Source organism: Mirounga angustirostris, unplaced genomic scaffold (assembly GCF_029215605.1).
Source record: "Mirounga angustirostris isolate CCGP_5_RB_7025 unplaced genomic scaffold, mMirAng1.0.hap1 SCAF_5, whole genome shotgun sequence".
NCBI lineage: Eukaryota > Metazoa > Chordata > Mammalia > Carnivora > Phocidae > Mirounga > Mirounga angustirostris.
This window is the reverse complement of record NW_026991713.1, coordinates 176,129,369-176,156,995: the sequence shown is the minus strand read 5'-3', so window position 1 is coordinate 176,156,995 and position 27,627 is coordinate 176,129,369. Positions and strand designations below refer to the sequence as shown.

Below are 27,627 nucleotides of genomic sequence, written 5' to 3'. Positions count from 1 at the left end.
CATCACCCACTTAGTGGCCCAAACCAGAGAAGTGAGTCATCTGGACTTTTCCCCACCCCTACAGTCAGAGTATCTCCTTCTAATCCTATCTCCCCATTATCTTTCAAATCTGTTCCTTTTTTCCACCACCATCATCCATTTTGGTTCTCATGATATCAGTCAGGACATGCTAGGTTATGCTATTGGAACAAACTCAAACTTCAGTAGCTCAAAACAGAGACTTATTTCTACATGTCCATCTTGGCAGAAGGAAAAGAGATAATGAACCATTAGCTCTCTTTTTGTGTTAAAAAAAAATACGTTATATAAAATCTACCCCATGAACAAATCTTAAAGTGTACGGTACAATATTGCTAACTATATATGCACTATTGTACAGCACGTCTTGAGAACTTCTGCATCTTGGGTGCCTGAAATTTCACACCCACTGCATGCGGAACAGCTCCCTGTTTCCGCCTCCCCTAACCCCTGGCAACCACCATTCTATTTTCTGTTTCTGTAAGTGACTACATACCTGCAGTAAGTGGAATCACACAGAATGTCTTTTTGTGATAGGCTTATCTCACTAGCATAACTTCTCAAGGTTCACCCATGTTGTAGCATGACAAGATTTCTTTCTTTTCAAATCCTGACTAATGTTCCGTTGTATAGAAAGACACTTCCTTTAGCCATTCATCCATGGTTAGACATTTAGGTTGCTTTTATATCTTGGCTATTGTGAACAATAATGTAATGAACAAGAGTACAAATAGCTCTTCAAAATCCTGTTTCCTTTTTCTTTTTTAACGGCTGAGCCACCCAGGCACCCCCCCCTTTTTTTTTTTTAATATTTTATTTATTTACTTGACAGAGAGAGAGAGAGACTAGCAGAGGGAGCAGGAGCGGCAGACTCCATGCGGGGCTCGATCCCAGGACCCTGAGATCATGACCTGAGCCGAAGGCAGACGCTTAACGGCTCCTTTTTCTTTTTTAAAGATTTTATTTATTTATTTGACAGTGAGAGAGACAGTGAGAGAGGGAACACAAGCAGCGGGAGTGGGAGAGGGAGAAGCAGGCTTCCCGCTGAGCACGGAGCCTGATAATGGGGCTCGATCCCAGGACCCTGGGATCATGACCTGAGCCGAAGGCAGACGCTTAACGACTGAGCCACCCAGGCGTCCCAATTTTTTGAGGACAGTCCCCATACTAGTTTCCATAGGGGATGTACTGTTTTACATTCCCATCAACAATGAACAATGGTTTCAATTTCTTCACATCCTTATCAACACTTATTTTCTTTTTTCCTTTTTTGTGTTGGTGAGCATCCTAGATGTGAAATGACCTCACCGTGGCTTTGATTTGCATTTCCCTGATGACAAGTGATGCTGAGCACCTTTTCATGCATCTGTTGGCCAACTGTAGGTTTTCTTTGAAGAAATGTCTATTCCAGTCCTTTGCCCATTTTTTAATTGGCTTATTTCTGATTGGCTGTTACTGACTTATAGGACTTCCTGTTTATTACTGGTATTAACACTTTACCAGAGAAATAATTTTTTTTTTAAAGATTTTATTTTTTATTTATTTGAGAGAGCGAGAATGAGAGAGAGTACATGAGAGGGGGGAGGGTCAGAGGGAGAAGCAGGCTCCCCGCCGAGCAGGGAGCCCGATGCGGGACTCGATCCCGGGACTCCAGGATCATGACCTGAGCCGAAGGCAGTTGCTTAACCAACTGAGCCACCCAGGCGCCCACCAGGGAAATAATTTACAAATACTTTCTCCCATGCCATAGGCTACTTTTTCACTGTTGATGGTTTCCTTTTCTGTGCAAAGGATTTTCAGTCTGATGCAGTCCCATTCGTCTGTTTTTGTTTTTGTTGTCCGTGCTATTAGTGTTACAATCATGAAATCACTACAAAGACCAATGTTAGGAAGCTTCCTATGTTTTCTTCTAGGAATTTTAGATTGTTATGTTTCAGTTTTTTGTTTTTGTTTTTTTTTTTAAAGATTTTATTTATTTATTTGAGAGAGAGAGAGATAGCGAGAGCAGGAACACAAGCAGGGGGAGTGGGAGAGGGAGAAGAAGGCTTCCTGCCAAGCAGGGAGCCTGATGCGGGGCTCGATCCCAGGACCCTGGGATCATGACCTGAGCCGAAGGCAGACGCTTAAAGACTGAGCCACCCAGGCGCCCTATTATGTTTCAGTTTTTAATCCATTCTGAGTTGATCTTTGTGGTGTATGATAACATCCAATTTCATTCTTCTGCAGGCAGTCATGTTTGTCTGGCACCATTTGTCAAGCAGAACGACCTTTCCCCAAGGTGTAATCTTGGTGCCCCTGACTGCAGAGGTGTGGGCTTCCTTCTGGGCTCTCTGTTTGGTTCCACTGGTCTGTAGGTCTGTCTTTATGCCAGTACCATACTGTTTTGATTACTGTAACTCTGTAATATGCTTTGAAGCCAGGAAGTATAAGGCCTCCAGCTCTGTTCTTCTTTCTCAAGATTGTTTTGGCTATTTGGGATTCTTCACAGTTCTATATGAATTTTAGGACTGTTTTTTTCTGTTTCTTCAAAAAAAGCAGTTGGTATTTTCATAGGAATTGTGAGTAAATCTACAGATGGCATTGTATAGGTATGACATTTTGACAATATTAACTCTCCCCTATACTGTGTTGGTTCGTTTTAATTGGGGCCTATTTGGCTTCTTGAATCTGGATACCCATTCTCCTTTCCCAGATTTTAGATGTTTTTGGCCATTATTTTTGCAAATAAGCTTTCTGTCTCTCTCTCGCTCTTCTCCTCCTGAAACTCTTACAGCACATACACTGGTTCACTTGATGGTGTCCCTCCCATTGGTGCCTCAAGCTTTCCTTATTCTTCATTCTTTTTTTTCCTTTCTGTTCTTCTGACTAGATAATTTCAAATGACCTGTCTTTGAGTTCACTGGTTCTTTCTTCTGATTGGTCAAACCTGATGAAGAATCCCTCTAGTGAAATTTTCCATCAGTTATTGTATTCTTCAGCTCCAATTTTGTTTGACTCTTCTCCATATTTTCTCTGTTGATATTCTCATTTTGTTCACATATCATTTTCCCGAGCTTGTTGAACATCTTTATGATGATTATTTTGAATTTTCAGGTAATTCACATACATATCTCCTTTTCTTTAGTGTCCTTTCTGGAGATCTACTTTGTTCCTTTGGTTGGACTGTATTCCTTCCTATACACCTTGTTGCTTTGTGGCAGGATCCACATATTTGAAGAAACAGTCACCTCTCCCAGTTTTTACACAATGGCTTTGTACAGGGAAAGACCTTCACCAGCCAGCCTAGCTATAGATTCTGGGAGCCTTTACTTAGGAGGCGTCTTCTCTGGACTTAACATGTGTAAATTCTCAATTACAGAGGTCTCGCTAAGTTTCTTTTTTTAGGAGCTTATAATCTCTTTCTCCCTCTGGTGTCTGTCTATAGTACTGCAGGTTCTCTGGAGCAGTCCAACTCCTTTAGGCAGTACTCCCAAAGGCCAGAACCCTGGACACATGTTCCAACTCTTTCCCTCCCCAGGGAGAAGCTGGGAGTTGGGGGTTTCCTCCAGTTCTTTGCACACTAAACTGAGGGGAACGGCAATGGTAGTGTATGTTAGCTTAAAATGTTGCCTTTGGGGGCACCTGGCAGCTCAGTTGGTAGAACTGAGGATCTCTGGGTCATAAATTCAAGCCCCATGTTGGGCACAGAGCTTCCTTAAAATAAATAAAAATAAGTAAATATATAAAATGTTGCCTTTCTTCTCAGCAATCTCCAACCTGGTGCTGCTTAGAGTCAGGAAAGACAAAAGCCAGCCCCTTGGGCAGCTGCCCAAGAAGACTGAATGCTGGATTATGTTCGAGTCTTCCCTTTCCCTCCCCCTGGGGGATGGGGGTGGGGGTGGGGAAGCGAGGATTTAGATGTTTCCTGCATGTGCAGATGGGAGGGTCTCTGGCAAGTGAGTTCCATGAATTTTCCTACAGGCTTCAATGCAGCCGGCTTTGCACTGTCTGGAATGCAGGAGCCTCCTACCTGGTTTCTAAATTTCTCACAAAGGGAACCGGTCTGTGTAATGTTGATCAGTGTCTCCGTAGGGGGCTGGGGAAGGAGGGTCTGGGGCTGTCTGCTTGTTGACATCACCCCAAATCATGTTTTTACCACTTTTTCTGCAAGTGACTGACCTCATCCACACTGACATTTCATTGACCAAAAGAAGCTACACGGCCACCTCCAAGTTCAACAAGGCATGTATATCCCTTCCACAGAGAGGAAGCCGAATATTTGATGTTTCTGCTTCAGATCTTAAAAGCCACTGGGACCCTTTCACTGACATCCCAGGTTGATGTTCTGAAGACACTCACAGGACACTGTTTCAGACTCATGTGTGTCCTTAGGACTGCCTGTAACTGTCTTGGGAGAATAATGGCCTCACCTTCTCTTTTGCCTTCCAAATTGTCTATGAACACTTATCGGTAGAGTCTAATTTGGAATTCTTGGAGGAAATGGTAGTTCCCAGCTCCATCTTAGCAATTCATGGAGATTCCACAGGAGGTGGCAGTGATGTGCATCTCTGACCTGGACTATAACAGCTGAAAAGATCTCCCTGTTATCTCAGTCCCCTTGCTGTTCCCCCTCTGCCACCTTAAACTGATGCTCAAGATCTGCATAGCCTGGCCCCACCCAGCTGGTGAGCCTTCAGGATGCTACTCATCTTCAGACCTAAAAACACTCCAACATCTTCATTTCTCCTCCACCTAACCTTTCCTTCCCTTGGCTACTGCCTCCCCAGGCATTCCAGTGCTGGGTGCAAGGGGAGCACACAGGGCAGTCACGTGCTCCACTTAGTTCCAAAAGCCAGAGACTGTTGGGAAAATTGTTATAGCAACAGCCTGAGGGTGGGGACAAATTATTAAATGGACACATAAATTCTAAAAATACACCCAGATTTTACAAAGAAATGTTAATGCTGAAAACAAAAGGAATAAAATTTAGTCCATTAGTTTAGTTTCTTCCTCCTTTCCCAATGACTACTTTCATTTCTCCACTCCTGCAGTAAGGCAGAGGTATTATAATGTTCAACTGTGGTCATGCTATTTTTTTTAATTTTTAATTTCTTTTTAAAGACTTTACTTATTTGAGAGAGGGAGGGAGGGAGCATAGGCAGGTGGGGGGAGAGGGAGAGGGAGAAGCAGGCTCCCTGCTCAGCAGGGAGCCCGACGCAGGGCTCAATCCCAGGACCCTGAGATCATGACCTGAGCTGAAGGCAGATGTTTAACCAACTGAGCCACCCAGGCGCCCTGGTCATGCTATTTTAGAAAAATGGCTTAAAACATACTTGTCTAGGTTGATGCTAGACGCTTAAAAACTCTAAGTGGCTTGTAAATAGCTGACACATTTTAAGACATTCTTAGCTCACAGGGGAGTCTAGTTAAAAAAAAGATTTTCAGCACCGAGGTGACTTGATGGCTTTGGCACCCAACACAATCAGTTCTTATAAGAACAGTTAGTGAATATTCTACCAGATGCGACACAGATGCCACCATGATACCTAGGCCTTTAACCCTTCATATTTTACATTACGACATCTGCCCTCACAGGAAGAAGGCCTACAACAGGAATCTAGAGCTTTATGACTGGAATTCCACAGGTGACCCCCATCTTTGCAACCATGTCAACCACGATTCACCAAGTACTGATCTTCATTTGCTTTCATTAAAAGGAGAGCACACAAACCCTTCTCACAGATCAGCACACAGATAACCGGCAGATACACGGCCATCAGTGTAGTCTATAACACCAAAATTCAAATGAATCTAGAAAAAAATTTGCTTCCCTACCTTTCGGCAGCGAGGATTGGGACAACTGAACCTCTTCACATCACTGTCCAACAGAGCAGGAAAGCTGCAGGAGGGGCACCTACAATCAAAACAGCAGAAGGAATATTACTCAGAATATTAAATTGGTTCCATGTTCACACTAATAATGGAATTTTAAGCTGGACAGCCATATCTCCTTTTTAATTAAAACAAGACTGAGGCTCTCCTTTGTGCTGGCTCTTACCAGGAAATGCAGATGCCATTTTGGGTCCTGCCTCAGTGCAAACCACTCAATAAATATACACCCCTACCTTTGTGAGAACTCCTTGCACGTATCACCTTTCCTCCATCCTCCAACTCAGTGCGTAACGATTGTACCTATAAGCCAAGTGATTAAGAGGTACCAAGGAATGTGAGTAAAAATGTGAAATGTGGATTTTCCCATTAATAAAATTATTCCCTACTGCTCAGAAGAAAATGCCAGAAGACCTGGAAGATCCAGTTTTTTTGTTTTTTTTTTTAAAGATTTTATTTATTTATTTGACAGAGAGAATGAGATAGAGAGAGAGAGCATGAGAGTGGGGAGGGTCAGAAGAAGCAGACTCCCTGCTGAGCAGAGCCCGATGCGGGACTCCGAGGACTCCAGGATCATGACCTGAGCCGAAGGCAGTCGCTTAACCAACTGAGCCACCTAGGCGCCCCTGGAAGATCCAGCTTTGTTATAGATTTTCATCATCTGATGAAAGTGTTCAGGCAATCTTCATAATGGGGAATGAGGTGACCGATGACACTCTCCAACTCTGAGAACTCACCTGACAAGCTCATCGGCGTAAGCTGCAGCAACTTCCTCTTCAGCTTTCCGCTCGTAGTATTTATACAGGATGGTCTGGGGAAGCACCTTCTCCAGCTCACTGGTTGGGAATGAACATGTGCAACTGCCTTCCATGCAGCTGAGTTCTGACTGGAATTATAAGGTCAGGAAGCAAAAAAAAAAAAAAAAAAATTAAATTAAATAAAAGAAAGAAAGAAAGAAATTTCAACCAAATTTTTAGAAAAACAAAAGCCTCAGTGGTTCAAAGCCTCCCTCAATGGGAAGTGGATAAACAGTGGTTAAGAAAGTGACGACACTCAAAACAAGGAAAGCGTGATAAAACCCCCCAAAGTCCATCTCTGATATAGCACCAGAGGGCCTCTATCAGTCCAAACCGAAGTAAGGTGGAGAGCAACAAGGAAGGTCATGGCGCAGTGTCTGAAAAGGAGATATTTGTGAGAAGTGAGTTGATTTCCTCCAGGGACCCTGAAAAGGTTGGAGGTCTAGACCTTGGGGAAGGCGGAGGTGAGTCATAGAAGAGGAGACTGACAGGAATACAGACTAAAACCAAGGGGGTTGTTTGGAAAGCCTCTGTCTGGATCTTACTCCTTTCAGATGGAGTCAAGGGACTAACACTCTTCCAAGAGAAAGGAAGACAGCCTCCGGGACAGCTGCTCCAGGGGGCCCTGGCCATCATCTTCAAAGGCATCAGCAGCACAGAGTCCTTCTCATGCCACATCAGTCCAACTTCCTCTTCTGCCTCTCTCATCCGTTTTTAAGGACCCCTGTGATTACACTGGGCCCATCTGGATAATCCAGGCTACTCTTCCCATTTCAAGGCCACCCAACTAGCAACCTTAATTCCCCTGTCATGTAAGGTAACGTATCCACAGGTTCTGGGATGAGGATGGGGATATCTCTGGGGGACCATTATTCTGCCTGCCACACCATTCTGCTTGTAACGGTTACTCCGTTCTTGACTAAACTGCAACTGACTTTAGACTAACTGATGTTGAATGATTTGATTATTGGTCAGGCATTTATGAAAAGTAATTCTGGGGGGCGCCTGGGTGACTCAAGTCGTTAAGCCTCTGCCTTCGGCTCAGGTCATGATCCCAGGGTCCTGGGATTGAGCCCCGCATTGGGCTCCCTGCTCGGCCGGAGTTGGCTTCTCCCTCTCCCACTCCCTCTGCTTGTGTTCCCTCTCTGGCTGTGTCTCTGTCAAATAAATTAAAAAAAAAAAAAAAAAAGGAAAAAGAAAAGTAATTCTGGTTTTTAATCGTTCCTTAAGACAAAACAAAACTCCTTTTCATATTATGTTATGCTGGTATCAACAGACACTAACTTTGCACAGAGAAATATGATCGTGGAAAGTTATTCATTTTTTTTTAAAGGCTTCTAGTTCTTTTCATCTTTTTTTAAAGTTTACTTATTTATTTTTAAGTAACTTCTACACCCAACATGGGGCTCAAACTCATGACCTCCAAATCAAGAGTCACATGCTCTTCTGACTGAACCAGCCAGGTGTCCCAATAGTTATTCATTTTAATAAACTATAAAATCCTTTAAAAATCTTGTTTAAAAAAACCCCAACAATGCACTCTCATTCAGTCTCTGTCCAGCTGCAAGGATCTCTTCATTTTTTATTACAAAAAGGACTGATGAGTGAAGACGTCGGTGCTCCTGGCATAGGCATGGGGGCACAGAGGAACAGCGCCATTCCCCAAGAAGGAATCTACTCTGCTTACAACCAACACAATCACACCAGCCAGGGGCTGTCTAGGAATCACACACATACCAGCATGTCTTAAAAGTTCCAGCTCACCCCAGAAAGAGCAATTCGACGAGGCACTTACACTTGCCTATAAATGGGGTCTCATACTCTGTGAACATTTCCTGCGTGTGGGAATATTACATGATTCTCACCTTTCCAGATCCAAAGACCGCCTCTTGGGCATATCTGATGAGACATTCTTTGCAGAACAAGTGAGCATCCGCACACTGAGTAAGCTCCTCGAATGGAAACTCCCCATAGCAGCAGCGGCACTCAATCAGCTGGCCGTCCTGCGGGCCGTCAGACACATGAGATGCTATACACTGAAGCAGAGGGGCAGCTAGGTTTCATATTCCCCCATTCCCAAACACACGCTGAGGTCAAAAGCCACCTCTAGAAGCCATAAGACATCGATGAGCTATTTTCTGCTCTGTACATCTAGCCTGAGGTGCTAGTACAGATATTAACATGTAACTAAAGATAGTGAGAATTTTCATGGGTTTTTATTCTTCAGAGTCACCCTTTGTACAAAGTGATCATATCATGAGTTCCATGGTGTCAACAGAACCATAACATCTAGGGGCGCCTGGGTGGCTCAGTTGGTTAAGCGACTGCCTTCGGCTCAGGTCATGATCCTGGAGTCCCGGGATCGAGTCCCGCATCGGGCTCCCTGCTCGGCAGGGAGTCTGCTTCTCCCTCTGACCCTCCTCCCTCTCATGCTCTCTGTATCTCATTCTCTCTGTCTCAAATAAATAAATAAAATCTTTAAAAAAAAAAAAAAAAAAAAAAAAAAAAAAAAAAGAACCATAACATCTATACTCAGATGCTAATATGACTATGAGAGTCAGGGACAAGTGGCATGAGAGATGTTATTCCAAAAAGCTTCCAAAGTTGGATTTTGCTCTTCTTATTAGAGGGCAGGAGTGTGAGGGGGTTGTGTCTCAGCCCACACTGTATCTTACGGGACCATGAAGCTAGCTAGAGCATAACCTCCAGTACTTGAACACCATGAAACCTGCTCTTCTCATTGGCAGAGACAGACCCAGACCCCAATCCATTCCCACTATGCTAGAAAAGGCCACGAGGTGAGGACAGCAGATAGTGGACAAAAGTGACCTGGTCCTGCGGTCAGACAGATCTCTTCCAACTTTTTGACACCAGAATTCTAAATTTTCCTTTAAAAGTCTATTCAATGGATTCCAGGAATTTTTTTTTTTTTTTAAGAGAAACAACTCTGTCATTATCTGTGCTTCAGTTCTGATCCAGTCTGGCATTAGGAGTACCCATCATGGTTCAAGCACCTAACTGTAACTTGGTTGAACCATAAACCCAGCAGATCAACAGGAGGTTATACAGGAAGCAATTTGCCACCAGGAATTGATAAAGAAAAACAGGTCACGTAAATACCCAGAATAAATGAATTAGTGAGATTTCAAACTACCTTCTGATACTGTTCTTCATTCATCTGCAGGGCAAGCAAAAAGTCTTCATGCTGAAGAACAAAACCAATACATGCAGACACAAATTTAGTAAAGATGCCACAAACATTTAGCATTTATTTCCATAAACATAAAAGAACTCTATTACGAATAATCATCTCTTCAGTTACAGAGTTTAGTAGCTTAAAAAGGTACCTCAGAGTAAATTTAAAATGCACAAGAAAGTTAAATATAAAAAAAGGAAACCAAACAAATACTAGAAAATATGAGGGACGCTTTCTTGAATCTGACTCAAAATGTAGAAGGAATAAGGGGAAAGACGAGTACATAACAACACTTCTGAATAGCAAAGAATAGCATAAGCACACAATAAACCAAATGGGTAAAAACCAAGTTTGACAACATCTTTTGTTGGTGAGAATGCAAACCAACACAACCACTATGGAAGAAACTTGGCATTATATAACACGGTACCTAAGTATTTAGGTACTTTGATTCATCCAAAGCACATCGAGGAATGTATTCTTAAGATACTCTGGGGCAGAGGGCGCCTGGGTGGCTCAGCTGGTTAAGCAACTGCCTTCGGCTCAGGTCATGATCCTGGAGTCCCAGGATCGAGTCCCGCATCGGGCTCCCTGCTCAGCAGGGAGTCTGCTTCTCCCTCTGACCCTCCCCCCTCTCATGTGCTCTCTCTCATATAAATAAATAAGTCTTTAAAAAAAAAAAAGATACTCTGGGGCAGAAATAGGAAATACAGTATGCTCAAGGTTATTTAATGTCATGGCACTATTTATAATAGCAAAAAACAACGGAAACAACTTTGGACGTCCATTAAGGAGAGTAACTGAATCAACACTGCTACTGCAAAGGCACACTAGGCAGTTTTAACAAGGAAAGAAAAACCTCTGGTTTGCTTAAGACTGATCATCAGGATGCACTGCTAAGTTTAAAAGCAAGGGGCAGGGGCGCCTGGGTGGCTCAGATGGTTGGGCGTCTGCCTTCCGGTCAGGTCATGATCCCAGGGTCCTGGGATCGAGCCCTGCGTCGGGCTCTCTGCTTGGGAGGGGGGCCTGCTTCTCCCTCTCTCTCTACTGTTCCCCCTGCTTGTGCTCTCTCGCTCTGTCAAATAAATAAATAAAATCTTAAAAAGAAATAAAATAAAAGCAAGGGGCAGAAAAGTGTGCTTCAGGTAAGAAAGATAGGCAAAACCAAAAAAACCCCAACAACCCCCCCCCATATATTTACTTTTACATAAAATAAGGAAAGACAGTCAAGACTATTAACAAGGGTTATATAGAGAGGCACCTGTCTGGCTCAGTCGGAAGAGCCTGTGGCTCTTGATCTTGGGGTCATGAGTTTGAGCCCTACACTGGGTGTACAGATTACTTAAATAAACTTAAAAAAAAATTAAAAACCCAAAACCAAGGAACGCCTGGATGGCTCAGTTGGTTAGGTGTCCAGCTCTTGATTTCGGCTTAGGTCATGATCTCGGGGTCCTGGGATCCAGCCAGAGTCATGCTCAGCAGGGAGTCTGCTTGAGATTCTCTCTCCCTCGGCCCCTCCCCCTGCCAGCACATTCTCTCTCTCTCAAATAAATAAATCTTGGAACAAAAAACCCAAAAAACCAATACCTTAAAATTTGTAAACTTGTTTATCATTTATCATATCAAAACTTCATTGTTTATCAGGTTAATGGCATAACCACACAGACTTATTCCAAATGATTTTTTTTTTTTTTTTAAAGATTTTATTTGACAGAGAGAGACACAGTGAGAGAAGGATCACAAGCAGGGGGAGTGGGAGAGGGAGAAGCAGGCTCTCCTCTGAGCAGGGAGCCTGATGCGGGGCTCGATCCCAGGACCCTGGGATCATGACCTGAGCTGAAGGCAGACGCTTAACGACTGAGCCACCCAGGTGCCCCTCCAAGTGACTTTTTAATATTTTGATTTCATATTCCTAATCTGATATAACCTGACAAGAAAATTATCAATAAATCTTAAGACTGTATTCAGTAGCCTTTTTTTTTTTTTTTTAAGATTTTATTTATTTATTTGACAGAGAGAGAGAGAGAGCAGTAACACAAGCAGGGGGAGTGGGAGAGGGAGAAGCAGGCTTCCCGCTGAGCAGGGAGCCCGATGCGGGGCTCGATCCCAGGACCCTGGGATCGTGACCCGAGCCGAAGGCAGACGCCCAACGACTGAGCCACCCTTATTGGTAATAATATGGACTGTTGTTTTGGAAATATTAAGTATATAATATAGGATAAAGAAAATAAGTCATTATATTAATACTGCATAGAATCAAGATTTTCAGCGTAAGAGGAAAGAAGTACAAACATAAAATGAAAGAAGTTTAAAAAAAACCCTGTAAACCAAATCTGAAACAGCAGCCTCAGTATGAATTCCCACTAGAAGAAAATAAGGTGCACTGGAGAGGCGGGTGACTCCAGGTCCAGGTCAAGAAAAGCAGAGGTTGAACCTCGGTCACCTTGTGAGCCAGAAAGAAGGGGTGTCGTCAAGAACAACTGAGGCCAGGACAGAGTCAATGATTTGAAGGGGATACCACTGGCCAGACGTGGAACAATATGGACGAGGATAAGGACTACAAAGAAGCATTCCGCCAACACTTTTTAACACTTTTCTGATGAGAAATTAATGACTGCGACGGTCTGATACTGTACCATGTGCCAACATCTGGAAGACCTACATAACTCACAAATTAGTGTTTTAGAGGCTAAAATCACGCATGTGTGGAAGATCCATTAAAGTGCAAGGTACACCAACAGGCTTTCATGTAACAGATGAGAAGGAACTGTGACAGATGGATCAAAACTTCTAATTTCTGCTTGAGATCTAGAGTTTTATCATTGGCCACAAATAATCATTTGATTTTTGAGATGATGTCTGCCCAATGCCTACTCCTGAGTAATCAATTTTTCAAGTAAAAATTGTGTTTTTTGGGGGGGAAAAGTGCCTCATTCGGCAGCTTGCAACTCAAAGGCACAAGTGCTTCTTGGAACATCATCACAGTCGGGACGCGGCAAGAGCACTTAGTGTGGACTTCCCATGTTGTCACACAGAGCAGCGAAAACGTAACGTGCTCAAGGGTCAAAATTTGATAAAATGAATAAATTTTACTGTTTCACTGAAGGCATTATTTATTATTAGTTATTTTTTTTGAGAATGAGCGAGCGAGTACACGCATGCATGTGGCGGGGGGGGGGGGGGGGGGAGAGGGCCCAGTGCAGAGCTGGACATGGCTCAATCTCAAGACCCTGAGATCAGGACCTGAGCTGAACTCAGGAGTCAGACCTTCCCCAACTGAGCCGCCCAGGCGCCCCTCATCAAAGGCATTTTTAAATAACATGGGCTTCTTTCTTAAATGTGAGTGCGTGGTGGTGAAGAAAGGTGCCACCGACTTGATTTATGCTGAGGTACCACTGCTGTTGTTTTGTCAGAACAAATTCAACAAAGTGAAGCAGGCAAATATAATGTCTCATCATCAGGGTAAGAGATCTGACCTCACTGACCTCCTGAAGAGTCTTGGGAACTCAGGGGTTCATGGGTCAAACTGAGAGCCACTGGTCCAGAAAATATGTAGTAAACCACCAGTACATAAACATTCAGGTTGTCTCGCACACTTGACAGTTTATTTGGAAGAACTGAAGGGCTAACGGATCTCTCTCCGGTTGTTCTTCGTTATTAGAGGTTGAGGGAGGTGAAATACGTATGTTCATTAAGCTCCAATTAAAATTCTCTAACATAAATCTGGTTTGTAAAATGTTGAACTTTGGTCAATATCCTTACAAAACCAGTTGTTTTTTATTTTTATTTATTTATTTATTTATTTAAAGATTTTATTTATTTATTTGAGAGAGAGAGTGAGAGAGAGAAAGAGCACAAGAGGGGGGAGCGGGAGAGGGAGAAGCAGACTCCCCGCTAAGCAGGGAGCCCGATGCGGGACTCGATCCTGGGACTCCAGGATCATGACCTGAGCCGAAAGCAGTTGCTTAACCAACTGAGCCACCCAGGCGCCCCAAAACCAGTTGTTTTTTAGAAAGCTTTATAAGTGTATTAGTTTATTCAAACCAACTGCTTCAAAGAAAATGTAAATTTTCAAAGATAGTTTTATACTAAGTCCTAAGAGCAAACCAGAAAGCCAGAAACACACCCCAAACCCATCCTCCTACCTCTGCCATTTCTTTGATTTTCTGCTCATAGAACTCCTGCTCTTGCTGCACAGCTGGAAGAAGGGCACGCCGGTCGTAAGACCTACAATGTCGCCGCTTATTTTCCAGAAAGAACATCCTCTTTTCTATTTTTATGTCACCTAGAAGACATGTGACAATGCAAAACCATGCAGACAACTGTTGTGAGGAATCCAGGGCATCCCTTCCAGGCTCCTGTGGCCCAGTCCCCCCGCGTACCCCCCCAAAGAGTAAGTTTCTAACTCCAGTAACGTACTCTACATGTGGGAAACTTCAGCCCCTTGCCATTCCCTAACTTATCAGGCACATGTTTTGACTTTAATGTTTTCATTTTCCTTGTTATGCTCCAAATGGAAGGTCCCTCCTCTCCTGGCAGTACTGCACTGTGTGAATATACCACACTTCATCATTATTCATTCTACTGAGGACAGCTGGGTTTATAGTTGTGGGTTACTATTGCTGAATGTGTCTGCAATTCAGCAGAGCATACATGAGGGAGAGGAAGTGCTGGATCACAGAGAGGCATGGCTGCAGCTCTAGAAAATCGTGCCAGTTCTGCAAAGCAGTTGTGCCAGTTTACACGCTCCCTCCACTGGCAGGGTGTCATACCACGTCCTCATCACCTGTACCGTCAGCTTGTAATTGTAGCCGTTCTGGTAGGTGCACATGTGTCTGATGAAGGTTTTTTAAACTTTTTACTCTGAACCCCTTCACATACAAAAGCTGAAAGAGTAGTACCTAAGTACCTAAATGTACAGTAACATTTAGAGTAAAAGATAACAGAATGGTAAATATCACACCATGTAATTGGCCTGTTCAGCTTTTTTATTTCTTTGGATTTGGTAATTTATATTTTCTAGAAAACTGCTTATTCTACCCAAGATCTTCTATTCACTCTCTGAAATCTCTTCTTCATAACACCTTCTGGCTTTATCAGTATTTACTCTATCTGGTTCCTGATCCTTCTCCCACTTATTCTCTTCAGCAATTATTCTGGCTACTTCAGTACCGTCTCCATAGAAATTCTAGGATAAACCTGCCTGTGGCTACCAAAAAGCTTTGCTGGGATCTGTAGATCAATTCGGGGAGGACTGACATCCTTACGACATTGAGTCTTCCTGCCAATGATCACAAAACAGGTCTCCGCTGACTTCCACCTTTGGTTTCTTTCTTGAGTGTTTTCTAGTTTTTATCACAAGTCTTAATACATGTTTTGTTAGATTTAAGCCAAGTATTTAATGGGAGGGGGAGTAATTACAAATAGTATTATACTTTGATTTCCACATGCTCATTGCCAGTATATAGAAATATAATCGGTTTTTGTAGGTTGACCTTATACCTTGCAATGATACTCAATGACTCTAGAAGATGTATTTTCAGTAGATTCCTTGGAGTTTCCTCATTGGCTATAACTTTCAATTCATGTTGAACAGCAGTAAACAGAAAACCTCCTTCCCCCATTCCTGATTTAGGGGGAAAGGATTCACCATTAAATAAAGTATTAGCTTTAGGTTTTCTTGTAGATGTTATCAAGTTGAAGAAGCTCCTCTCAAGTTCCTAATTTTCTGAATTTTAATCATGACTAGGTGTTAAATATTGTTAAATGCCTTTTCCGCATCAATTAACATGGTCACGTAATTTTCCTTCTTTAACCTGTTAATATGGTGGATCATATGGACTGTTCTTCAAAATATTAAACTAGCCTCGCACCCCTGGAATACACCTGACTTGATCATGGCACATATTTTTTTTATATATTGCTAACTTCTATTTGCTGCTATTTTGTTAACGAATTTTGCATGCCTATTCATGAGGTATATTGGTCTATAGTTTTTTGTGCCATCTTTATCTGCTTTTGTTATCTGGGTTAATACTGACTTCATAAAATGAGCTGGAAAGTGCTTCCTCCTCTTATTTTCTAGAAGCTACTATGTAGAATTAGTGTTAATTTTTCTAAACATTTTTAGAAGAATTTGTCAGTGAAACCAAAGGAGGCTGGAGATTTCTTTTCTGGGAGACTTAAAATTATGAATTCAATTTCCTTGAGAGCTACAGGGCTATCTAAATTATCTATTTAAACATGGGTAAGTCTTGGTATTTTGTCGGTTTTTTTTGAGGAATTGGTCCATTTCATTTAAGTTGTCAGATTTATGTGTGTAAAGTTGTTCACGGTATTCTGCATTAGCAGTTTGTAGGGTCTATGGTGAGATCCCCTATGAAGGGTGAAAACTCCTGATACTGGTAATTTATGTCTTCTTTTGTCTTGGTCAGCTTTGCGAGATAGTATGTTGTATTTTTTGATGTTCAGTTTACATCCAGATTCTACCCAGGCTCTTCATGAGAAGACTGTCTACTGGTCAGCTCATAAAACCATAAAAAGGACAGTGGAGGGAGAATCCTGACTCCCTCTTTGAGCCAAGCAACGTATAATCCAAATAGCGGTGCTAGGATGGAAAAATGGCAGAAAAGGTGAAAAATTAAGATTCCTGGAGCAGATAGATGGAGGACTCTCAGACTATACTTGTAAATTGCTGTCAAGGAAGGTTAAGTGTATATGTTAGCCGTAAATATTAACGCTGTGTGTTGTCTCTACACAGCAGACTCATCTGGAGTATTCTGTCCACCCAGACTTTCAAACAGATTCTTACAAGCTAGAGGAGACACACAGAGAAGGGCAGTCAGAAAGACAAAGAAGCAACAGACAGATTCCAAGTCTTTTCAGATACAAGAACTACACCCATGGCAAGAAATTTCAGGAAGGTGCATTTTGACCTGATATAAAAGACGTTTCTAAAAGATAGAGCTGACCAACAAGGGAGTGGACCATCTTGCAAAGTGGTACTTTCTTTTCTCTACCACTGACAGAAACAAATATGGATCGACTATGTATTTGGGATGTCGAGTCTAGACTGGATAAATTTAGCTGAATAAAGAACCACCTACACACTGCCCCCACTTTCTCATTCTTTGGCAGACTTGTGAGAATGTCATGACGGGAGAGCACTGCACCACAGACTAGCTCGGGGACCTCAGGAATCAGAGCCTAGGGGTTTCCTTTTAGATCCTGAGGAGCTGAGAACCCCCAAAAACTTCCAACTCTGTGGTTAGCTCCTAGATTTTCCATTTAGTCAGACCTGAAATAAAGTTACATAACTAAGTACAGATTTAAGAGAAAGACAAATAAGAGAAAACAAAAGGAAAATATTCCTGTTCATGACAATCTATAGGAAAAGTTACAGGGGGCTCTTTTCTCAAACACAAGCAACCCAGATCAAATGTGATGTAAAATTCAACACATTTACCCTGGGGGTGGGGGTTAGACCCAAACTAACGTCTCTGGAAGGGCTCTCGGCAGTTGTGTCATCAATAACAGAACGTTCAGCACATAAGTGGCTGTTTAGGAACTGCTGGTCTTTCCTGTGCAGAAGCCACTCTCTCAGGTGCACAAACGATCCTTCTGCAGTAAGCAATCAATCTCTGGCTTAGGTAATTTTACTAGAGATAAAGTTAATTCTTGTCTAACCTTCAAGACCAGCCCCCCACCCCCACCCCCGCCTGAGAGTGTCCCCAAACACTTCCCCACGTGAGTTCTTTGCCACTGCACACAATGTTCCGGTCACGGTGTACCCTAGGCAGAAAGGAGGAGGGTGACAACCACAGCCACTTCCTAAACATACAAATGTGTCCCCAGAGCAGGCCACGCAGCCAGTCCTTAGGCTGGCCTGGCAGGGTGGCCATGCCACAGCGGCCTTTACAAGCTGCATGGGAAGGAGAGGGCTCTGCACAGCCACTTCACACAGTCAGCAAACTCAAAGTTGGCCATTACCTTGTTCAAACTTGAAGTCTATGTAAGAATACTGATTCATTTCTTTTCTCTTTTTTCTTTTTCCGCTGGTTTCTGGAGAGAGCTCCTGCCATTTTTTAATGGCATCAGAAAAGGCCTAAAAATTGAGAAACAGAAAAGTTACTGCTGTAAATGGGACACAAGAATACAGGAAACGCAGGCAACCCCAAATCTCATTCTGACTCACGGTTTCAGCCAGCTCCCCTGCATAGCTTAACAGAAACAGGCTGCAGAATTATTTTCATTTTCTGACTTTCATAAACTGCTGAAAGGGCAGAACCGAATGCTTACTGACAAAGGGCAACATAAGAAAACAGCAAGTGTGCAAAGCTGTCCTTGGCTACGTACAGGGTGGGTCACCTAACAGATGGCTGGCGACTCAGACTCTACAGTCACACCCTAAATGGCATACCTCTGGGACCACTTTCCACCAACACTCCCATATTCCTTGCAGCTTCACCTGCGTCCCCTCTTTGTACAGCACACTGGAGGGCAAAAGTTGTATGCCAGTGATAATCCCTTTTCTTCTGTACCCTCAGCTTTTAAAAAATCTTTCCAATTGACATTTCAATGTGCTCAAGTCTTTGCCATCTTAAAAAAAAAAAAAAAAAAATCCCTCCTCCCCTGGCCTCCTTCCCCTTTCAGGTACCAGCCACCACACCCCAGCCTGAACCATCAAAGGGGCCATCTGTCCACGTTTGCTCATCTCACCTTGCGTGCATTTCCCAACTCCCTCCAATCGGGCACCGAAGCCCATCTTTCCAGTAGCTTACCTACTTGGTAACAGGAGGCAAACTCCCGCCCCTATGTTTTGGTCCTCATCTCACCTAGTCTCTCGACAGTACTGCTAACACGGACTGCTCCCCGCTTCTGGCGACCCACCTCCTCTGCCCACTCCTCCTCGCCACCCTCCCTCCACTTGGTCTTTACGTGCTGGGAGGCCTCCAGGCAGCCTCAGCTCTCCCTGTGCCTACCTCATCCAAGCTGGGGAGGTCACCCTGCATGTGCTGATGACCCTCACGATCCCACCTCTTTTGGCCATTTAAGCACCCAAATGAATTCTTTGTACTTGGATGTCTCACAAGCCTCACTCAACAGGCTGGCAACTCAATGCTTCCCAGGCTGAATTCACGATCCTCCAAATTGGCTCTTCTACAGTATTCCTCGTCCCAGGAAAGAACACCCCCAAACCCCCCTTACTGAACTCCTCCTTAAAGAACACTCAGGTTTGTGGTTAAATGTCTCTTGCTCAGGGAGGCCTTCCTGGAGCCTCTCGGTCCACCCGCTACACTCTTTCCAAGTACCTTACATTTTTCTTTTGAAATGCTGATAACAGTAATGATACACTTATTTGATTCTGTTTCATGTCATCCCCTCCACTGGACAATGGGCTTCTGGAAGACAGAGAAGGTGACCAAAACCCAGGGTGTATCCTTGGCAACCTGCATGGTTTGCATTTCATACTCTTGGTGAGTAATAAAAGGTTACAGGGATATCTATGTGTTACAGGAATGTTGCTAGTTAAGTCACATTCTGAATATTTATCTTAGGAAAACAGCTGTGTGTCCCTCTGGTAAAATGAAAGAAAGAGAAAACAACTATTTTAGCTACAGAAGAGGGACAGATCATCTTTCCATCTTTACCTACCTTCTATCCCCTCCTTTCCAAAGCTCTCAGGTTTGGGAGCAGGAAGGGAATCACCATGTGCTTATACACCTCTGTGAGTGAAGCACTCTGTGTGGGTCTGGTGACCCCTCCAGTCATGGGATTCTCACAGCAACTCTCTGAGGAAGGGGTTCTTTCATAGCAGAGGGAAGCGAGGCTTACAGAGAAGGACATCACCTTGTCCTCACAGAGCGGTTAAGGGAAACCCACCAAGAGCTGGCCAACAGCAGTCATCTTACTACCTCTCCATCTCCCTGATCAACATCCTCCCTTGCTTTGTTTCTTCTTTCTGGAGTTCTGACTATCCGAGGTGTTCCCCACAAACCTTAGGTACCAATCTTAAAGTCACATGTATGTACTCCACAGCAAGACCACTAATTTCTACCAAGTTCTACCTAGAAGGTAAACACTTCATCCTTGAATTAGGGCTATTTGCAAAAACCCAGGAAAAAAGGCAGGACAAGTTATGATAACCTGAATTTTATAAATGAGGTGATTAAAGGGTAGATGTCATTTATCAGCAACTAATGAATGGCAATGTGAACTCAGAGCTTGTTAACTGGTAGCCCACTGGGTCTTCAACCACACCACCCTCCTGTCTGGAGGTGAAATGAGGTCATTACCTTGGTCCCATTTAAATACTATTTCTAGTTAGAAGGAAAAAAATCCATACTGGCCCTTGTCAAGAAAAGTGTACCTTAAAACAAATGTTGCCGACAAACTAAAGGAGCCTGCAAAATCTTACTTCAGTAGTTATGACAACCATCCCTTTTCTTATTAACTAAAGATCTAGTTAAATAGACCAAATACAATTATAAATCAGAGTTCTTCCCTTTCAAGAACTGCTAGTTATAATTCACACCTACATACCCAAAGGCACCATGGTTACTTGTTGTTTTTTTTTTGCCTCTGCACGTAAGATTTCTCCAGTGAAAACATCTTTCCCTTAAGATCCTGTTCAAATAACACCCTCGTTTCTTTCCTGGTGCTCTCATGTACTTTTATTCGTTCTTTTCCAATACTCATCACATCGTTTTAATCTTTTTTTCCCTTTAATCTTCTCAGATAGACTGAAAGCTCTTTGTAAGGAAGCTAATTTGTGTTCTACAGATGCCACTGTCTTCAGGGTCTAGCCGATAATTATCACAAAGTACTCAAAAAAACCTACCAGGAGGAACACAGGAACAACAGATATTGTAAACAATTTTTCCTTTTACACTTATCTGGCATTTCTCTCTCCAGCTTGCTCACATTCACAAATCAAATCCCCACTCAAGGTACTGGTTCTGAGAACCAAGGATACAGTCTGCTCTAAGATTCTTAGGATATCTTAACTTTTAAGGGATGACCTAGAAATACTACAGTGGGTATCTGATGAAATAAAAGCTGAGGAATGGCCACAGACTCCTCTGTGGACGCTGGTGGAGATCAGGTCCAAAAATGCAGACCTTGTCACCTGTAAGGAGACAGAGGTGATCATTAAAGTACACAGGGGAGAAATCTGAGGAGGCTGGGGAGTGGAGACCCTCAAAATGAGCACATGTCAGAGAACAGAAGTTAAGGGGTGATTAAAATAGAGGACACTGTCCACTAGTATTAAGCTCCACAAGGGAAGGAGCCTTCCACTGTTTACTGTGACTCTCTCTGTGCATAGCCCGTAGCAGGCACTCAACATGCTATCTGAATGAAAGAGACGGTTTTATCTGTGGCAGGATTATTGAGGAAAAACTTGGCGGAGCAATAATTTTCAACCCAGGGGAACTATGAGCCAAGTGTGAGTGTGTAAACCAAGACAGAGAAAGTTGTCAGGATCTAGAACACAGAGGATCAAGCTTTGTCCAAAGGCAAAGGGAACTCCCAAGAGGACAGTTATACACAGGCATGGAGGAGGAAGGGAAAAAAATGAACTGAGGATTGATGGTCAGGTTTGACAACAGGCAAACTGTGATTAAAACAGCGTTTTAGAGTTGTCAGCCATGAAAAGACAGCCACAGCATCAAAAAACAAAGCAACAAAAACAAAAAAGCAAATGAAAAGACGGAGGCAACCAATTTTAACTCCAAGAAAAATAGAAAATTCAAGAAAGGAGACATTATCATAGTACCTTACTTACCCCAGCATTGAACATTTTTCCACAGTCATAATAATAAAAACTTTAAAAACAGATTTAACCAAAACTGTATATCGAAAAGGTGAGTGTGTATGGATGATTTCTAAAACTAATCAAGCATAAACGTGTTCATAAATGTGGACGTAAGTACTAGGAAAAGAAAAAGAACAAATAAGAATCGAGTTGTGTCTGGAAAACAGAGGAAGAGGGTGAAGAAGGGGGCTTCAGCCTGTGGTTTAAAAAATTACAAATAAGCATTCTAGCACTAATTGATTTTTAAAGCTATGGTCATAAATTACTTTGATAAAAATCAGTCGTTGGGCCTCTGCCTTCGGCTCAGGTCATGATCCCAGGGTCCTGGGATCGGGCCCCGCATCGGGCTCCTCGCTCTGCGGGGGGCCTGCTTCTTCCTCTCCCACCCCCTCCCCCGTGTGTTCTCTCTCTCGCTGTGTCTCTCTCTGTCAAATAAATAAATAAAATCTTAAAAAAAAAAAAATCAACATTCATTTTAACAAGTAACTCCTGCCATGAGTTTTAAGGATGATCTGTTCCCTCCAGTTTAGAAGTTATCCAGTTTTGAGAGCACTTTTGTCCCTACAGAGCTAACAACCAGAAGAAACATTACTGCAGCTGCACTGTGGTCTCCAAGAAACCTACCCACAGGATACGTCCATAAAGAGTTGAGCTAAAATATCTTCAACCACACACACACACTGGGGACAGAGTCTTCCTGCACCCTGGGCCTCCATACCACAGGCTGGGAACAAACCAGAGCAGGCCCTGGAGTCACAGGCCCCTCCCATGTGAATTCAGCACTGTGAACCTAAGGAGGCTGCATCAGAGAAGGCTCTTGTAACGTTACTCTAAGGACTGACTCTTAAGATCACATTGTAAGGAGGGCCACTGGGAAATTCCTACATACAGAGGCTTGGCAACTGTTCCTTCGCACAGAGAAGGAAGTGCAGAGGGAGGGAACTTATTACTGAAACCTGATACACATGAAGCACTGTGACGGGCTTACTCTACACTGTTTCCCACTTAATTCTCCTATTAGCCACATAAAACATCCACTATTCACCGAGAGAACTGAAGCTCTCCATGTTCAAGACATGGCTCAAAGTCAGAGACCCATTTGGCAGAAATGGAATCAAAATTCAAGGGGGGACAGAAATTAAACCTGAGTTTGATCAAGATTCTAGATCTAACTATGAATTTATAGGAAATACAGCGTACCAAAGAACTGGTTAATGATGCCGCAGGGTACAATCAGCAAAATCTAGACTGTCAAAACCTGTAAGATAAACCCATTTTTTTCAACAAATGAGCAGCAAGAAAAAGTAAAGTGGGAAGGAGGAGAAAGAACTTAAGAGATTAACAGATTTAAGTAACCCATCAACCAACTGCAAGAAAGAATTTTACTTGGAACTCAATATGACCAAAGGTTTTTGACATATCCAGAGAAATTTGAACAAAATGAGTGGATATCTAATAATGTTACTTTTTAAGGTGTGATAATGGTATTTTGATTATGTTTTTCAAAAAAGAATCTATCTTTTAAAGGTAAACAGTGAAATAGTCATGGATTTAAAGAAAATGAAACAATTCTTGGAGTTTGCTTCAAAACAGTCAGGGAGGGGGGAAGTGGGTCACATGGGATGAAACACAACTAGGAAGGAGCTGACAGTTACTGAAGCTGAGTGATGGGTAAGCAGGGGCTCATTACAGGACAATCTCTAATTTTATGTGTGTTTGATGTTTATATACAAAGGGAGAAAAATCCAGGGAAATGTGACTGTCTCCAGTGAACACACACATATATATAGCAGGAGACTTAAGCTATCATCACGTATGGGGAGTGTCACAGGGAAGATGTGCTATGGCCATAATTAGAACACATCTCCGGATGTGTTTCCCACACCCAGTCCACAAGAGCATTACTGTCCAGAGGGCAGAACCCCTGGGCACCATTTGCATATAGCAGGGAGAAGTTCCAACTTGAATGCAATAGGTTTTAGCTTCTGCCAAATAGTACATCCCCTTAAACACCGCACTTTCATTCAAACAGTCCAGCCCAACCCCATTTCAAAACGCTGTAAATTTTCCAACTACTCACCAAAACAAGCAGACACCATAAAAAAATAGGACAGACCAGAAAGACAAGGGAAGGGGTAAAGAAGATATAAGTAAGAGGTGAGCCACAAAATCCTACCACCTCTCACCCAAATGACGAGTGGGCTGTGGGATGACCAGGGAGAAGCATCAGCTAGCCAATTCCTTTTACTGGTCCCAGGACAGTGGCAGGGACGCTGCTAACGGGACCAACCTGCCCCCAGGCTACAGGAGCTGCCTTGTGCTACTGCCCTTTCCCTTTACATCTGGGCCCCCCGGGAGCTCAGGTGTCAGGAACCCCTGGAGAACATCGATGCTAGAAGGGCCTTAAGTTGCGGTCCCTGGTTTTTTGGGGGAGGGGGAAGCTCCTCATTTTTCAATGACAATACAGCATTCCCTATTTGGCATGAGAAATGAGATTCAGAAACAGAAAGCACTAACTCTGTGTTCCCCTCAGTAATTTTACCTAAGATTAACCTACAATTAGAGGAGTTTGTTGACAGCTGCCTCGATCTTCTTGGCCATATAAGGGGGAAGGGGCCTAGACTCAGGGTGAGGCTACATTCACCAGGAGACCTGCCCCCAGCTGGACAGGAAAGCAAGGAAGGGCGCTAGAACACACCTTTCACACCCAGTCATTTTGCCCTCTACAATAACATTCATTACCCTCCATGGGCAAACCAGAACCTCCCTGCTGTTTTGAAACTTTTTTTTTTTTTTTTTTAAGTAGGCTCCATGCCCAAGGTGGAGCTTGAACTCACAACTCTGAGTTCAAGAGTCACATGCTCTACTGACTGAGCCAGGCAGGCGCCCTCAGAACTTCCCTGCTTCTAATCTATTATTTCTTTTCATTCGGTTCCTCCTGATCAGCAAATACGTTTGTCTATTTATCTTCACCCTGACAAATTCCTTAGCTCTTTGCCATCATAAACCATCCCAATTTCCGCAAGCTGAACTCTTCATTCTGTAGTCATGGGAAGAAGTAGTCAAGAGGTGTGACCCCACCAGGAAGACCAAGTAGAGCACCTTTCGGGTGATTGCATAGTGTCCTTTGAGTTCATGCAGGGCCCACTTGATATCCTGACTGCTGAGCATTTTGAAGTCAGCCATCAGGAGGTCAGCAGCTTGGATGAAACAACGCTGGTCAAGAGGAACCAATTTAGAGTAGTCAAAAAAGTCTATTTTAGGCAACTGAAACGAGAGAGAGAGAGAGAGAGGCACATTAGGAGGCCAGATAGTGCATTTCCCACGAAGTGGTATCACTTCAAGGACTGCTTATTACAAAATAGAATCATCTCATTTGTATACATGATTACAGAGGTTACCAGTCCTGTACAGAGATGAAAAAAACTGGTGGTTCAGAAATGTTAAATAAGCTGGAGTCTGGAGACTAGTTGTGCCAGTCAGAACTAGTAAAAAGTATAGCTACGGATTTGAAACCCATCTTTCAGCCAATTTCTCTCCACAAAATGTTTAGAAAAAACCAGCATTTCTCTGGCTACAGAATACGTAAGAGAGATAGTCAAAAGAATGTGTGGGGAGTAGAAGGATCGAGCAGCCATGAAGTAGTTCTGATCTAGACTTTCCTTCACCACTTGAGAAACTAAATGCTAGGTAGGATTACAAATAAAGTGATGATTAAGATTTAAAAAAAATCAGGGGCACTTGGGTGGCTCAGTTGGTTAAGCATCTGCCTTTGGCCAGGTCATGGTTCCCGAGTTCTGAGATTGAGCTCTGCGTCGGCAGGGGCTTGGGGGGGGGGGGGGGGTCCACTGCTCAGTGGGGAGTCTGCTTCTCCCTCTTGCCTCTCCACTCAGTTGTGCTTGCTCTCTCTCTTCCTCCCTCAAATAAATAAAATCTTAAAAAAAAAAAAAATCAAACTTTTTATTTTAATATAGGATTTGGTTATACAGGTATATGCATTGTATATAAATCTTACATCAAAAGAAAAACTATAAACAGATATTGAACTCTAGGTGCCGAAATGCACGCTAAAGTATGTATGTATAGGGCAGTGTGCTGATGTTTTTGTGATTTACTTTGAAATGCATCATAATGAAATGAAATATAAGAGAGATGCACTGATGGACAGAGGGATGGATATGTGACAAAGTGGATATAATAAAATGTTAACTTTTAATAGTACTGCTGGTAGATATATAGGTGATCAGTGTAAAATTCTTTTGGCTTTACTGTATGTTTGAAAATTATCATAATAAAATATTGAAAAACAAAAACAAAAAAAACCCACAAAATGATACAAAGAATCCTGGCTAATTCTTGTTTCTTTTTATTTATTTATTTAATTTATTTTTTATTTATTTATTTTTTTTAAAGATTTTATTTATTTATTTGACAGAGAGAGAGATAACGAGAGCAGGAACAGAAGCAGGGGGAGTGGGAGAGGGAGAAGCAGGCCCCCCGCGGAGCAGGGAGCCCGATGTGGGGCTCGATCCCAGGACTCTGGGATCATGACCTGAGCCGAAGGCAGACGCTTAACGACTGAGCCACCCAGGCGCCCTCTTGTTTCATTTTAAAAAACTTGCTTTGTAAGACTAAAGATATGGAAGGTTTAACTTTTTGTGGGAAAGGGATGATGGAGTTACAACAAAAGTTAAATACAGAATCCAAAGTGACTCAGGTTGGGAAAATCCACTGAAGGGATAAGTATATTCTGAAATCCTATTTTCCTGGCTAGTCTTTAAAAAATGTGTCCCAACAAAGCACTTTCTTACCACAAAGATGAAAAAAGCAGAGCATTTCTAGGTAGACTGCAAAACAAAGAGCACAACACTTGCCTTTGTCTCATCCTGGCTGGCAAGCAGGCTGCTACTGGGGTTGATAATGATTCTGTCTTCTCTCTTTGGATAGTCTGGATTTTCCAGAAGAAAATTACAAAGTCTGCAAAAGTAAATGATGTTATTTTCATAGTGTTTCCAAATCCCACACCTGCCATTTTTTAAATACAATGTTTGAAAAATAATGTGCCTCATCATACACTATGACTGGCCTATTAAATTGTTTGCAGATCAGAAAAATGAAATAGACAAATAAAAGACAGATATACTTAATTTCTATTTTTGCTTCTAGTTTTAAAAAGCAATAAACATACTAATAAATGCACACTTCTGTCAGGTATCAATGTCATGAAGTCACTCAAATTCTTACTGACTGAACAGTATGGAACTGGAGAATTTAGATGAAGAGTATCTACAGTTTGTCAGAAAACTGTAACAAACAAGGGGTGGGGAAACGTATTCACATTCGCAATTAAGAAGTTTGCTCCACTTGGAAAACAGTATGGAGGTTCTTTAAAAAGTTGAAAATAGAGCTACCCTACAACCTAGCAATTGCACTACTGCATATTTACTCCAAAGATACAAATGTAGTGATCCGAAGGGGCACCTACACCCCAGTGTTTGTAGCAGCAATGTCCACAAAGCCAAACTATGAAAAGAGCCCAGATGTCCATCGACAGATGAATGGATAAAGAAGACGTGATACACACACACACACACGGAACACTACTCAGCCATCAAAAAAAAAAAAAAAAAAGAAAGAAATCTTGCCATTTGCAACAATGTGGATGGAACTAGAGGATTTTATGCTCAGCGAAGTAAGTCAATCAGAGAAAGACAATTATATAATCTCACTGATATGTAGAATTTAAGAAACAAAACAGAGGATCATAGGGGAAGAGAGGGGAAAAAAAGATGAAAAGAGAGGGAGACAAACCATAAGCAACTCTTGATAATAGGAAACAAACTGAGGGTTGCTGGAGCGGAAAGGGGTGGGGGTTGGGGTAACTGGGTGATAACATTAAGGAGGGCACGCGATATAATGAGCACTGGGTATTA

The 27,627-nt window shown here is 42.6% G+C and overlaps 1 protein-coding gene across 11 annotated transcripts in view; it reads right to left on the bottom strand.

Moving 5' to 3' along the window:
• The window catches only part of RNF216 (ring finger protein 216), a 155,626-nt gene that overhangs the window by 87,620 nt on the left and 40,379 nt on the right, over positions 1-27,627 (bottom strand). For 10 of the 11 annotated variants that reach the window (XR_010412037.1, XR_010412038.1, XR_010412039.1 and 7 more), the window contains exons 6-13: positions 26,569-26,671; positions 24,797-24,961; positions 17,869-17,983; positions 14,025-14,164; positions 9,838-9,888; positions 8,549-8,686; positions 6,624-6,772; positions 5,833-5,911 (exon numbers count right to left, since the gene is read on the bottom strand). Coding sequence is in view for 8 of the 11 variants with exons in the window: in XM_064593336.1 (XP_064449406.1) it covers positions 5,833-5,911; positions 6,624-6,772; positions 8,549-8,686; positions 9,838-9,888; positions 14,025-14,164; positions 17,869-17,983; positions 24,797-24,961; positions 26,569-26,671 (940 nt within the window). In the remaining 3 variants the exon portion in view is untranslated. The remainder of the gene's footprint in view (positions 1-5,832; positions 5,912-6,623; positions 6,773-8,548; positions 8,687-9,837; positions 9,889-14,024; positions 14,165-17,868; positions 17,984-24,796; positions 24,962-26,568; positions 26,672-27,627) is intronic. The other variant, XM_045875871.3, reaches the window with a different exon arrangement.